General features: G+C 41.8%; 1 protein-coding gene across 1 annotated transcript in view; it reads right to left on the bottom strand.

Moving 5' to 3' along the window:
* INTS4 (integrator complex subunit 4) overlaps positions 1-15,676 on the bottom strand; it is a 135,847-nt gene that overhangs the window by 112,118 nt on the left and 8,053 nt on the right. The window contains exons 2-4 of the mRNA XM_082476777.1: positions 6,926-7,066; positions 6,165-6,407; positions 272-466 (exon numbers count right to left, since the gene is read on the bottom strand). Of these exons, the coding sequence (XP_082332903.1) occupies positions 272-466; positions 6,165-6,218 (249 nt within the window). The 5' untranslated portion in view covers positions 6,219-6,407; positions 6,926-7,066. The remainder of the gene's footprint in view (positions 1-271; positions 467-6,164; positions 6,408-6,925; positions 7,067-15,676) is intronic.

The following is a 15,676-nucleotide window of genomic DNA, read 5'->3' as shown; positions in this document are numbered from 1 at the left end:
TTAGTTGCTCCACAGCATGTGGGATCTTCCCGGACCAGGGCTGGAACCAGTGTCCCCACTCTGCCACCAGGGAAGCCCCTGTAAGCTTCTGATGATAGGATCTTTTTTATCTCTGTATCCACAGTGCCTAGCACATGGAAGACACTCAGTAAAAGACTGCTGAATGAACATTATTATTTATTTTGCATATTAACCCATTCTGCAGACACATGATACAACTCTTATACACACTCCCATACACACTCCCATCAGGTCCTCAAGACATTCTTACCTTGTAATAATGTTCCAAGAGAATCCTGACTACTCCCTCCACACTTTCTGCCTCCACAGGCTTCCTGGCAAACTGAAGTAGGTACTGCAAAGCATCTGCTGGGGAGGTAGCCTTACACAGATCTATGTGGAGTGCTGCAGATTTACTTGGTTTTGTCAGTCGGAGTTTCTTAGTAGCAATTTCCTCCTGCTGTTGCTGCAAGAGGGTAGGAAAGATAAAACATGAAAACTTGACTGAAAACAGAAAGTTTGCAAATTTAACTTTACCTTGTTTGATGGAAATAATTTTTCCTATACCAAAATAATGTATTTACGTAACAGACCCAGCCTAAACAAAGAGCAGTGTTATGAACTGGGAAAGGAGCCAACTGGAGACAAAGCTATGAGTCCCAATTTTGCTTTTCACTAGCTCCTACAGCTTTGGGCAAGTTATTTAACTTCTCTAAGTCTCAGTTTCTTTCTCTGTAAAGCAGGTCCACGAATATTTTGTTCTGCCTATCTCTTAGGATTATTGTAGCTTTAGGGTTAAGAGGACAAAAAAGGATCTGCTCCACTCCTTATTAGAAATCTCAATTCGACAAATATATTCAGACTGTGCTGAGGCACTTACTAGGCTCACCTTGCCTCCTAAGAAAACTAGAACTGATGGGAATGGTCTGCAGCTTACACTGAGGAAAAAAATCTTCCTCTCATAACAGATGACTATTTTCACCCAAATCATTCTACCTTTATTAGAAGGATGGTCAGTGTAGGAAAAAAATACATTGCCATATGCCTAGCAAACTGCAGCTACTTAACAAATATTTACTGAATGATTGATTTGGAATTAGAAGTTGTTTCTGATTCCAACTCTGCTGCTCTATTCTAAGTACGTCATGATTCACATTTTTATCATCTGTAAAACAGAAATGATCACCTACCACTAGTCTATCTCAATCAGGGATCCTCATCTGAACCACAGAACACACAAAATTAGCTGAGTAACTATTTTCTCAATTTTCCCAAGGATGGTGCATAACTAGAACTATTCCAGATGCATCTGTTACATATGATGAGTGCCAAAAAGTTCATGTAAAAGGGAACCTGTTACTCCAGGGCTTACGTAAGGCCCTGGTGTGTAGATATACAGAGGATCAAAACAGAAGACAAAAGTTGTAATCAATAGTAATCATCAGAAAACTACTAGAGCTAATCAATGAATTTGGTAAAGTTGTAGGTTACAAAATTAATGCACAGAAATCACTTGCATTCCTATACACTAAAAACGAAAGATCAGAAAGAGAAATTAAGGAAACAATCCCATTCACCATTGCAATAAAAAGAATAAAATACCTAGGAATAAACCTACATAAGGAGGTAAAAGACCTATACTCAGAAAACGGCAAGACACTGATGAAAGAAATCAAAGATGACACAAACAGATGGAGAGATATACCACGTTGTTGGACTGGAAGAATCAACATTGTGAAAATGACTATACTACCCAAAGCAATCTACAGATTCAATGCAATCCCTATCAAATTACCAATGGCATTTTTCACAGAACTAGAACAAAAAATCTTAAAACTTGTATGGAGACACAAAAGACCCCGAATAGCCAAAGCAGTCTTGAGAAAGAAAAATGGAGCTGGAGGAATCAGACTCCCTGACTTCAGACTATACTACAAAGCTACAGTAATCAAGACAATATGGTACTGGCACAAAAAACAGAAATATAGATCAATGGAACAGGATAGAAAGCCCACAGATAAACCCACGCACCTATGGTCAACTAATCTATAACAAAGGAGGCAAGGATATACAATGAAGAAAAGACAGTCTCTTCAATAACTGGTGCTGGGAAAACTGGACAGCTACAGGTAAAAGAATGAAATTAGAACACTCCCTAACACCATACACAAAAATAAACTCAAAATGGATTAGAGACCTAAATGTAAGACTGGACAGTATAAAACCCTTAGAGGAAAACATAGGAAGAACACTCTGACATAAATCACAGCAAGCTCTTTTTTGACCAACTCCTAGAGTAATGGAAATAAAAACAAAAATAAACAAATGGGACCTAATGAAACTTCAAAGCTTTTGCACAGCAAAGGAAACTATAAACAAGATGAAAAGACAACCCTCAGAATGGGAGAAAATATTTGCAAACAAATCAATGGACAAAAGATTAATCTCCAAAATATATAAACAGCTCATGCAGCTCAATATTAAAAAAACAAACAACCCAATCAAAAAATGGGCAGAAGACCTAAATAGACATTTCTCCAAAGAAGACATACAGTTGGCCAAAAAGCACATGAAAAGCTACTCAACATCACTAATTATTAGAGAAATGCAAATCAAAACTACAATGAGGTATCACCTCACACCAGGCAGAATGGGCATCATCAGAAAATCTACAAACAACAAATGCTGGAGAGGGTGTGGAGAAAAGGGAATCCTCTTGCACTGTTGGTGGGAATGTAAATTAATACAGCCACTATGGAGAACAGTATGGCGTTTCCTTAAAAAACTAAGAATAGAATTACCATATGACCCAGCAATCCCACTACTGGGCATATACCTGGAGAAAACCACAATTCAAAGACACATGCACCCCAATGTTCACTGAAGCACTATTTACAATAGCCAGGTCATGGAAGCAACCTAAATGCCCAGAGACAGACGAATGGATAAAGAAGATGTGGTACATACATACAATAGAATATTACTCAGACATAAAAAGGAACGAAATTGGGTCATTTGTAGAGACATGGATGGACTTAGAAACTGTCATACAGAGTGAAGTAAGTCAGAAAGAGAACAACAAATATCGTATATTAACGCATATATGTGGAATCTAGAAAAATGGTACAGATGAACCAGTCTGCATGCAGAAATGGAGACACAGATGTAGAGAACAAATGTATGGACACCAAAGGGGGAAAGGGGTGAGGGGTGGTGGTGGGATGAATTGGGAGATTGGGATTGACATATATACACTAATACATATAAAAAAGATAACTAATAACCTGCTGTATTAAAAATAAAATAAAATTCAAAAAAAAACTTTTCCTTAACGCTTGATGCATCATAATGATACCTTGAGCAATCACCTCTTTACAAATTTTCACTTCTACAGAGAAGAGACTAGGATTATTCTAGACAGGAACATGGCATGGCATGCTAAAAAGACCAAGGGCTTTGAAGTCAGAGGAATTTGAGTTCAATTACCACTTACTAGCTAGAGGAGGCCTTCTCCTTCTTCTATGAAAAGGAATACAATACCTACAACATAGGGATATCTAAGAAGTCTAAAGTATAATGTCTTTATTGTGCAAACACATAATAAGCACTAGATACATATCAGTTCTCTCTCCCTCATCTTCATAGCAGAGCAAAAATAACAGAAGCAGTAAAATCTCATTTCATCACTCCATGGTAACCATGCATGAACAATGAAGTGAAGAAATGAGCTCTTCTCTTAAAATCTTTACCCATTTCCATCCTATTCCACACAAATTTGGTCTTCAGTGTTATCTGGGCTGCAGTTAGGTCAAAAGATTGGAAAGATTTTTTTTTCCCTAAGGAGTATATAAGGAGAAGGACACACCAATATCTGCTATCATTCAACCATCAATAACATTTTAGTGAGCCAGGCCTTATGGTCTATCGAGGGAACACAGATGAACCACGCATCATCTCTGCCCTCAAGGAGCCCAAACTGGTGGGGAGATATGTACACTAGTAATTATAGTAGCACTGAGTGATAAGTACAAACAGATGAGTGCTACAGAAGCAGGGGAGGAGAGACTAAAGCAAAAATATAAGTCCACTGGGTGGAGAACAAAGAGAGAGGGAAGCATGACATCCGTTCTATGTAAAAGAGACAATAGATACAAAAGTTTGGAGAGGTGCAAACACGTGGCATGCTGGAGGAGGGGTGAGTAGTCTTGGTAAGGGGGAACAACAGAATACTGGAAAGAAAGGAAGTGACACTGCACAACAAAGTGAAAGTACTTAATGCCACTCAACCCTACACTTAAAAAATGGTTAAAATGATAAATTCTGTGTTATATATATTTTGCCACAATTTTTTAAAAAGGGGGGGCAAAGGAAACAGAGCCAGGAAATCCCAAAAAGCAAGCCACAGAAGAGGGAGCTCTGTGAAGCCAAAAAGCTTTCCTGAATGTTGACTCATTTTAAAAGTTGAGGAAAACTAATTTCACATAAAAAGGAGCAACAAAACAGTTGTCAAGGTAAATATCAAGGTTATTTTCAGAAAAAAAACAAGAATAAGAAGCAAACTAACTTCCCTACACACAATGGGAATATGTCACAAAGTGTCCACAAAACAAAAAAGGCAGTGATACAGCTAGAAGGAATACTGTTAAATCACAAAGAGCTAGGGAGTTTGGCTAAGGAGTTTTTACAAAAAGAAGTAGCTGTTAAAAAAAGGGGGGGGCTTCCCTTGGGGCGCAGTGGCTAAGAATCCTCCTGCCAATGCAGGAGACACGGGTTCGAGCCCTGGTCCAGGAGGATACCACACGCCACGGAGCAACTAAGCCCGTGCGCCACAACTACTGAGCCTGCTCTCTACAGCCTGCAAATCACAACTACTGAGCCCGTGTGCCACAACTACTGAAGCCCGCGCGCCTAGAGCCCATGCTCCGCAACAAGAGAAGCCACCGCAATGAGAAGCCCGCGCACCGCAACGGAGCAGCCCCAAGTCGCCGCCACTAGAAAAAGCCCGCGCGCAGCAACCAAGACCCAACGCAGCCAAAAATAAATAAATAAATTTATTTTTAAAAAACAAGTAGCTGTAAAAAGAGGAAGACTTGATTTGTCGATGCAGTTACCTCTTTGTACTATAATCACAGATATGCCGTTCCGCATCTCCCACTCGCCTGTGAGTTCCTAAAGGACAGGGACCCTAATGTGTATTGGACTTTGTAGCTCAGCACCTTTTACCATACCTAATACGTGGTAACCACTCTTTTACTCAGTAAACTCTTGTTGAAGGAATAAATGAAATGTTTAAGGATCAGTGTCCTGCTGGATGGTCTAAAGCTTGCTACTCCACAAGTCTATGGACGGAAGGATGCTACTGACTGACATCAATTGAGGGCTTCTCAGAAATGCAGATTATTGCCTCACCTCCCCGGCCCGATTTACTTACTGAGTAGACTCTATATTTTAAAAAGACCCCAGGTGAATTGGATACACAAAGTTTGAGAAGCACAACACAAGGTATGACGTGGGATCAACCACTACTTCAGCTATATCTATGAGGAAATGCAAGGAGAATCACTGACTGCTGACACGGGTTTGGCCCACCAGTCCTTAAACAACTCTAAAGGAGGAAGGTATTACCCTCCTTCCTAGGTGAACTGTTCTACCAACAGAAAGTTCCACCCCTATGAAGCCTGTGACCCTCGCCTGCTCTGACTGGGTCTTGAGGATTTCTATAGACTCCTCTTCCAATCCCTTAGAGCTCTGCATACAGCCAACTTGTCCTTGGGCGCTTTTTTTGTAACGGGAGTTGGGAGGCAATTTGCCACTAACTGGCTCTGTGTCCTCATACTCCACCGGAAGCCTCAAAGTCCTCATCTGTAAAACGAAGATGCTAATGTAATACAAATAAAATGAAGTAACGAATAAGATATTTTCGTAGATTGTAAAGCGCTGTTTGTTTCTTCTAATAATTTTTTAGTGTCAGACTGCACGTATTAATGCTGACAACAGCAGCGGCAAACGACACGCCCACTAAAGTGTAGCCTCAGAGAGGCTGCCTACCAGAGCAGTAGGCACTCAACCCAGCTTTGTGGCGCCTGGTCTGGCAAAGTGCCTGGGGCGTGGAGAACCTTCCCCTACCCCAGACCGGTCCCGGGACCTTTCCTTCCAGAGCTTACCTGAACCACCTTAGTGAATTCCTCGTACACCCGCTTCTTGAGGTGCGCCGCCATGGCAGTCCTCACACCCTCTCAGCTTCCGTACCCGAGGAGAGAGGTGGAGCGGAAGAGTCCGGAAAACCTGCCCAGGCCGGAGGAACCAGCAACGGTCCCACAAGGCAGTGGGGTTCCGGGAAAGAGAGGCCGCTTCCGGCCGCTCGACTGCCCTGCCGCTGTGCCGCCGGATTTGGCCGCCTACGCCACCTGCGCCGGAGGAAGGTAAGCCAGAGCGAGAGCGTAGCGCAGGGGGCTGGGCTTCTGGTGGGAGGAGCCGGGTCGGAAAGGCTAGAGGAGCCAATGGGGGATTTGGGGAGCTTGCTGTTGGTCTGAGTGACAGAGAGACTGGCGGGGGAACTGAGCCCGGGGAGGGAGGACGTACTCTCCGGTAAAGGGCAGAGGTGGAGCTTTCCAGAGCTAGAGACAAAACCTGGAGCTGTGTAAGGATTTTGACTCAGGAGATAAGAGAAGATCAAACTGACGTTCGCCTCATCCATTGCTGTTCACAATATTTGCCATCTGTATGTTGCCTGCACTCTCCTCTTGGTCAAGCCGTTACTGGAAAACTGGTTCACCTTAGTGAACCCAAAAGACACGACTAAGCCAAAGTTCGGAATAAGGAAGGATATATTACTTGGAGCAAGTAAGGAAAACAAAGAATCTTCCCCAATGCAGTATGTCTCCAAACAGGAAAATTGGGGAGGCGTTAAGCTAAGGGAGCGTACCTATTCATGAAGGGGCTTGAGCAGAGGAGAATTCATCGTAGAATTGGGGCAGAGGTCAACAGAGTCCAGGCTTTAGTTGATTGAAGTCAGGAGGGTCGACATCATCATTCCATCCTCCACCTGGGTGGGGAGTCTTAGTTCCTGTAGAACCCGAAGACATGTATCAGATTGTTATGTATATGCCTTGGGGAGAAACTTGTTTCTTTTTTTTTTTTTTTTTTGCCATGGCTCATGGCATGCGGGATATTAGTCCCCCAACCAGGGATCGATCCTGCACCCCCTGCAGTGGAAGCTCTGAGTCTTAACCACTGGACCACTGGGGAAGTCCCAGAAACTTGTTTCTTGACTGCTTTTCCTTTGTTCCTGCATTCCCTCACTTAATTAATTACCGAGACCTATTCAAGGACAGACGTGGTCAGGCTTAGGTCACAAAATGGCTTAGGCTAAAAATTGCTTCCCTTATGTCAAGAAAGCCATGCCTGATTCTTTCTCTAGGGCCCCCCTACCCTACCTGCTTACAGGAAGCTGGATGCCACCACCCCCACCCCTGCCCCAGCCTAGGGTACTTCTCCTTGCTTTCTCACTCCAGTTGTTCAAAAGCTACCGATCCTTTAAGGGCTCAAGCCATCCTCTGACAGCTAAGGGAGAGTGGAAAGAATTCTGAGGCCAAGGGTTAAGCAACAAAGCTTCAGACTGCACAACTCAGATGGGATTGAACCCAGCCGAAACTCACACTTGGTTTTGAACCCATGGGCTGGGACTTTTACTCAGCCAAAACTCTGACTGGGACTCAAACCCACTGTCTTTTAATTAAAATTGCTCACCTGGTGTCAGGACTTACTGAAGCTCAGGTTCTTTATGTCTCAGCACAGAAGGAATTCAGCGAGAGGCAATGCGATATGGAAGACATGGATTATTTAGAGAGATACAACATCCCATAGACAGAATGCAGTCCATCTCAAAAAGTGAGAGCGGTGGTGGGAGAAACACACTCCACAGAGTGTGAGCCATCTCAGAAGATGAGAGGCCCTGAAATATGGGGTAGATGGTTTTTGTGGGCTGAGTAATTTCATAGGCTAGTGAGTGGGAGGTTTATTCAACTATTTTGGGGAAGGGATGGGGATTTCCAAGAACTGGGCCACTGCCCACTTTTTGGCCTTTTGTGGTCTGCCTTGGAACTGTAGGCGCCTGTAGGTGTGTCATTTGGCATATGCTAATGTATTACAATGAGCATATAATGAGGCTCAAGGTCTACTGGACGGTGAATCTTCTGCTATCTTGGACCTAATTGATTGTAACCAGTTTATGTCATATCCTCAATGGCTATGTCATTCTTTTTGTTTGTTTGTTTTTTGGCTGCACCACACAGCTTGCAGGATCTCAGTTCTCTGACCAGGGATTGAACCCAGGCCACAGCAGTGGAAGCCCAGAATCCTAACCACTAGGCCACCAGGGAACTCCTGGCCATGTCATTCTTTTAAAGGTTGTGCCCTGCCCCCTTCCCTCCTATTTCACTACGACTAGCACTTAATGAACAAGTAGCCTCAACTACAATTGCACTAACACCTAGCCTGACAAAGATGTAGTGACAGTGGAATGAAATAACGCAGAAACATTTTGCACAGTAAAGTATGGTTCACATGCTAGTGTTAATAAATCCAAGGTCAAGGTTTACATCCTGCACTAAACTTTAGCTGTTTGTTGTTTCATTCTTTGAAACAAGTTAATGTAGGATGCTTAGAAACAGAAGCAGACTGTGGTAGGTACAGAAGACCCCAAAACACGGAAAAAATGGTCTTTACCCTCAAGGTTCTACAGTCTAACAGGGAAGGGAGACACCCAGACTGATCAAACCTAACTTCAGGATGCCTCAGGGAAGTTTTACAGAGGAAACAATTTTTAATCTGGCTTTGAAATAGTGAATTTTCCAGAAAGAAAGAAAGGCATCCCAGACCAAAGAGACTACCACATATACAAATGTGTCCAGCGTAATTAAAGGGACTTAGCAAACAGTGCCTTTAATAAATGTTAGCAGCTATTATTATTGTTACCATATTTTATCAAAAATAAGCTGCCAGCAATTGTAAAACAAGCCATTATTTTATGTACAACATTAAGAACAAATGCTGAAATTAAAAACAATGGTTTCTTATTGCGTAGATTTAGGTATACTTACTGAAAATAGATAATTTACACTTCTTTAGACAAAGATTTGTATCCTGTGTCATACTGCTGTACTCCCTATACCTTTCTGTGCACTTAAAAACTTTCTGTTTCAATGCAAATTATAGGGAAATCTTTCTTTTTTCTTTTTTTTTTTTAAATTAACTAATTTATTTATTTTTGCTGTGTTGGGTCTTCGTTTCTGTGGGAGGGCTTTCTCTAGTTGGGGCGAGTGGGGGCCACTCTTCATCGCGGTGCACGGGCCTTTCACTGTCGTGGCCTCTCTTGTTGCGGAGCACAAGCTCCAGACGCGCAAGCTCAGTAGTTGTGGCGCACGGGCCTAGTTGCTCCGCGGCATGTGGGACCTTCCCAGACCAGGGCTTGAACCCGTGTCCCCTGCATTGGCAGGCAGATTCTCAACCACTGCGCCACCAGGGAAGCCCGGGAAATCTTTTTAAGATACCTTGAATGACAATTAAAGACAACACATTCCCAGAACTCGGTTGAAGTCATGACAATGTGAATTGCTATGGCCCAGTCTACACATGAACAACTGGCCAACAGCAATCTTAAGATGCGTCCTGATTTCAGAGATGGTACAAAGTATTATCATTGTTATTATTAGATACAAGGCTGTAGGAAGGAGTTTGGTGCATTCAGAAAAACAAAGGAAATTCAGTTCATATTGAGAGAAAAGTGCATACAGGAAACAGAGAAGGGTGATAGAAATAAAGTTGAGAAGCTAAGGCCAGATTGGTATAGAAACAAGAATATTCCACTTTCTTTAATTTTGAAATGAAAAACTGTCTTTATTAAATTGATGACCTTTGGGCTTCCCTGGTGGCGCAGTGGTTAAGAATCCACCTGCCAATGCAGGGGAGACGGGTTTGAGCCCTGGTCTGGGAAGATCCCACATGCCACGGAGCAACTAAGCCCATGCGCCACAACTACTGAGCCTGTGCTCTAGAACCCGCAAGCTACAACTACTGAAGCCCGCGCACCTAGAGCCCACGCTCCGCAACAAGAGAAGCCACCGCAATGAGAAGCCCATGCACCGCAATGAAGAGTAGCTCCCGCTCACCGCAACTAAGGAAGGCCAGCGTGCAGCAACGAAGACCCAAAGCAGCCAAAAATTAATTAATTAATTTAAAAAAAAATAGTAAAATAAATTGATGACATTTTCCCTTGACCTGCATTATTGTACATGGGAATACGAGGTGCCCCATTGAATCCTTTGGCTTCAAATAAAGTGTTCCCTGTCCCTATTGTATAACATCAACCCAGTTTCCCCTTGGAAATTGGGGTCAATTACTCAGACTGGTATATTAACCCCTTCTCTGCCTGTTGGCTCAGCAAGAAAAGCCCAAAATGACCAGGGGCAGTTTCATTACATGTTCCAATGTAATGAAACAGTGACTGTGTTCTTTAGTGGAACTACTCCTCCTTTGAGGACTAAATACTCCAAACCCACTGAACACAAGAATTCATAAATGAGTTATTACGTGTAAAAGTGACAAGAACCATTCCTATCTCTTGGTTCCCAGAATCGTGTATTCTAACTGTGGAAGAAACCAGTACATATTTTAGCTGTTGATATGAGGCATATACCACATATATACCGTAAGACAGCACCACAACTCATAATATGTTGTCTCTCAGCTCCCACCATAACTGAGTCTGCAAAAGCTCATTATACTGTTTATTATAGCTACATCTGAGTGAATGGGGTAACGGGCAAGACCAAGAAGTTTCTTTGCTATACTTTTTTCATCATAAAATAAGCTCCTTATTGATACAGCCACTATGGAGAACAGTATGGAGATTCCTTAAAAAACTACAAATAGAACTACCATATGACCCAGCAATCCCACTACTGGGCATATACCCTGAGAAAACCATAATTCAAAAAGAGTCATGTACCAAAATGTTCATTGCAGCTCTATTTACAATAGCCAGGACATGGAAGCAACCTAAGTGTCCATTATCGGATGAATGGATAAAGAAGATGTGGCACATATATACAATGGAATATTACTCAGCCATAAAAAGAAACGAAATGGAGGTATTTGTAATGAGGTGGATGGAGTTAGAGTCTGTCATACAGAGTGAAGAAAGTCAGAAAGAGAAAAACAAATATAGTATGCTAACACATATATATGGAATCTAAGGAAAAAAAAAAAGGTCATGAAGAACCTAGTGGCAAGATGGGAATAAAGACACAGACCTACTAGAGAATGGACTTGAGGATATGGGGAGGGGGAAGGTTAAGCTGTGACAAAGTGAGAGAGTGGCATGGATATATATACACTACCAAACGTAAAATAGCTAGTGGGAAGCAACCGCATAGCACAGGGAGATCAGCTTGGTGCTTTGTGACCACCTAGAGGGGTGGGATAGGGAGGGTGGGAGGGAGGGAGATGCAAGAGGAAATAGATATGGGAACATATGTATATGTATAACTGATTCACTTTGTTATAAAGCAGAAACTAACACACCATTGTAAAGCAATTATACTCCAATAAAGATGTTAAAATAAATAAATAAATAAAAATAAGCTCCTTAGTCAGAAGCAATGTGTGAGATACCATGAAAATGAATAAGGTATCCATGAATGCTAGAGCTGGCAGAAACATTGCAGTTAGGTATTATTAGGGTTCTTCAGGAAAACAGAACCAATAGGATATATAGAGATATTAGGATACTATAACAGAATACCATATACTGAGTGGCTTATAAACAACAGAAATTTATTTCTCACAGTTCTGGAGGCTGGGAAGTCCAAGATCAAGGTGCTGGCAGATTCAGTGTCTGGTGAGAGCTCACTTCCTGGTTCATAGATAGCTGTCTTCTCTCCGTGTCTCACATGGTTAAAGAGGCAAAGGGGCTCTCTGGGGTCTGTTTTATAAGGGCACTAACCCCATTCATGAGGGCTCCATCCTCAGGACCTAATCACCTCCCAAAGGCCCGACCTCCTAATACCATCACATTGAGGATTAGGATTTCAACATATGAATTTGGAAATGGAGTTGCGGGGGTGGGCAACACAAACAGTGTCTATAGCAGTAGAAAAGTCAAATCTGAATCTGGGATATGTATCTATTCCTATGTGGTTAAGTCACCACTCCCTCCCTGATGGAAGGGATAAAGCATATGGTAGCATATGGCCCCAATTCTTCCTCTCTGTATGTAAATCCCTTGAAGTGTAGCTCTAGAGCTGCTTCCATTAAGAGATGGAATCTGTATCCCCACTCTTTGAATTGGGCTGGCCTTGTGCCTGGCCAGTAGAATACAGCAGAAGTAACAGTGTGCTAGTTTTGAACCTAGGCCTCAAGGTCCACCCACATACCAGTTCTTCAGGTCTTTTGTTTGATTTTGGAATGCTACCATTGCCATGAGAATAAGTCCAACCTCATCTGCTGGAGAGTGAATGACTACATGGAACAAAGCCAAGTTGACCCAGCTGAGGCTATTTCAGACCAGCCCCACCCCAGCTGATCCCCCATCTGACTACAGATGCATGAGTGAGACCAAATAAGACCAGAAGAACTGCCCAATTTATAGGCTATGAGAAATAATTAATGGTTATAGTATTAAGGTATTAAGTTTGGGGGTCAAGAGGTTGTCATGTGGTTAGACAATTCCTAAGCTGCTAACTTCCATAGAGTAAGCTGGTAAGGAGAAAACAAGCCCAAATAGATTTAGGCAGCTTATCATTCACAGCATAGCAGGCAGCATGAACTTCATGTTTGTATTAGTTCTCCTTGCCCCCTAAACACCATGGGGGCGATGCAGGTGAATGCCATGCACAGTAGATCTGTAACACAGATGAAGAACACTGAGCTTAGGAAACGCTCAATCTTAAAGGAGGAGTGCTAGCAAACCTGCCCTCTGGAGAGAGACAATATCGTTATTTTTTTTCCCCAACATTATCTTCATTATACTGGTCAGGAAACAAATTTTCCTGCCAACCCAGTGGGAAACATTTTTATCACCCTGAAATGTCTCCAGGATTGGAGGGTGAAACTAGCTTTATTACCCTGTAATGAAATAAATCTGCACCCTAACCCTAGGCAGCTTTGCAAACATCCTCAAAGCTGTCAATGCCATTTGCTTAGAAATGCCAGCATTTCTCCCAACAGTCTGTTACAGTGCAATACAGCTAACTGATTTGCAGGACTATCTACCTACCACCAAGAAGTATCTAGTCCCATATAATACCATATCAGGGAGTCAGTGTTGGTCTCTGCTGTTGGACATCCATCATTGACCAGATCAGCTTTGGTGAGAGGAACTATATCACAGAGCCCACGCACCGACTCCATCCCTACCATCATGGCCACCTTTCTCATGACTCCGTTGAGCTCTGGGGAAAGAGGCTGACTGGCATGCACAGTTTTTTGTTGTTTTTTTTAAAATATTTATTTATTTAGGTTGCGCCAGGTCTTAGTTGTGGCATGCAGGATCTTTTTTTAGTTGCAGTATGTGGACTTCTTAGTTGCGGCATGCATGCGGGATCTAGTTCCTTGACCAGGGATCGATCTGGGGTACCCCCCACATTGGGAGCGCGGAGTCTTACCCACTGAACCACCAGGGAAGTCACAGGAATGCACAGTTTGGATCATTGTGTCCATTTATTTTTTGAAAGCCTCTTCTAGAATGGATGCCCTCTGGTGGGCATTCATAGGAAACACAAATATTTTCACCATTCCAAGACATTCATCCACATATCAACATCCCAGGCCTTCTTGTCCCCAATCTTCCACTCTCATACTTTCCAAGGCTTTGGCCAACCAGGAAGGGGCCTGGACATGCAGTACCTAGAGATCAGTCTTCCAGGACACTGAGCACAGCAGAAAAGGGAAAAGAATGAATGGAAAGGGGGGCAGGGAAGACAGGGAAAATAAGTAGAAAAAAAAAAAAGGTGCTCTAAGAAAACAATGAGACCTGAAAACCTGGCACAGTGCTATGAAGTAGGGTGTCTCCATGAGGGCAACCTCAAAGGTTTTACTGTGTGTTTTTCCTTTAGATTATAATAACAGTTATATTTAGCATTCAGTTTTAAGTTTTTCTCCTCTGACTCTATAATTTTCTTTAGTTAATCCCAACAGATCTGAAAAGCCACATATACCCCTACAAATGAATAGAGGTGGTGGGTTTTTTTTTTTTTTTGAGGTATAGTTGATTTACAATTTTATATTAGTTTCAGGTGTACATCACAGTAATTCAATACTTTTATAGATTATATTCCATTTAAAGTTATTACAAAATAATGGTTATATTTCCCTGTGTTGTACAATATATCCATGTTGTTTATTTATTTTATACATAGTAGATTTTACCTCTTAATCCCATACCCCCTTTTTTTTTTTTTTTTTTTTTTAACTCTTTGGCCACACTGCACAGCATGAGGGATCTTAGTTCCCCCAACCAGGGACCAAACCCACATCCCCTGCAGTGGAAGCAAGGAGTCTTAACCACTGGACCACCAGGGAAGTCCCTCCCATACCTCTATCTTGCCCCTCCCCCTTCTTCTCCCCACTCATAACCACTAGCTTGTTCTTTATATCTGTGAGTCTGTTTCTGCTTTGTTATATACATAGGTTTGTGCTAGTTTTTAGATTCCACATATAAGTGATAACAGAGTATTTGTGTTTCTCTGTCTGACTGATTTCACTAGGCATAACACGCTCTAAGTCCATCCACATTGTTGCAAATGGCAGAATTTCGGTTTTTTATGGCTAAGTAGTATTCCATTGTATATATACACACATATCTTCTGTATCTATTCATCTGTTGGATACGTAGGTTGCTTCTATATCTTGGCTATTGTAAATAATGATGCCCTGAATATTGGGGTGTATGTATCTTTTGTTTTCTTCAGATATATACCCAGGAGTAGAACTGCTGGGTCATATGATAGTTCTATTTTTAGTTTTTTAAGGAACCTCCATATCGTTTTCCATAGTGGCTATACCAATTTATATTCCCACCAACAGTGTACGAGGGTTCCCTTTTCTCCACATCCTTGCCAGCACTTGTTATTTGTGGCATTTTTGATGACAGCCATTCTGACAGGTGTGAGATGATATCTCATTGTAGTTTTGATTTGCATTTCTCTAATAATTAGTGATGTTGAGTATCTTTTCATGTGCCTGTTGGCCATCTGTTCATTTTCTTTGGAAAAATGTCTATTCAGGTCTTCTGCCCATTTTTTAATCAGCGTGTTCAGAGATGGTATTTTGAACATTACTAATGTGCCTTACTTATTTTGCTATTTCAGAGGAAGGGAGGAGATGGTATTATTGGGAAGGCAACCAAGCGTGTCAATTTAATTTATGTATTTCTAATTTATATCTTTTTTGATATTTCTTTTTTTCATAGCCCTGTAAGCCCCACCACCTTAAATCCTTTTTAGAGCAAAGATTTAATTGTACTGAATTAAATTAAATTAATCTCCTCCCCAATAATTTTAAGCCATCTATAAATGCAATTTTGCTGTATAACATTGCATTATATAGATGTAACTAAGCTGGCTTATTTCCAATTGTTTTGCTATTGTAAATTAAGTGGGATAAAAATAGTATGTTA

Source organism: Balaenoptera physalus (assembly GCF_965194825.1).
Source record: "Balaenoptera physalus genome assembly, chromosome: 10".
NCBI classification, from domain to species: domain Eukaryota; kingdom Metazoa; phylum Chordata; class Mammalia; order Artiodactyla; family Balaenopteridae; genus Balaenoptera; species Balaenoptera physalus.
This window is presented reverse-complemented; position numbering and strand designations above follow the sequence as displayed.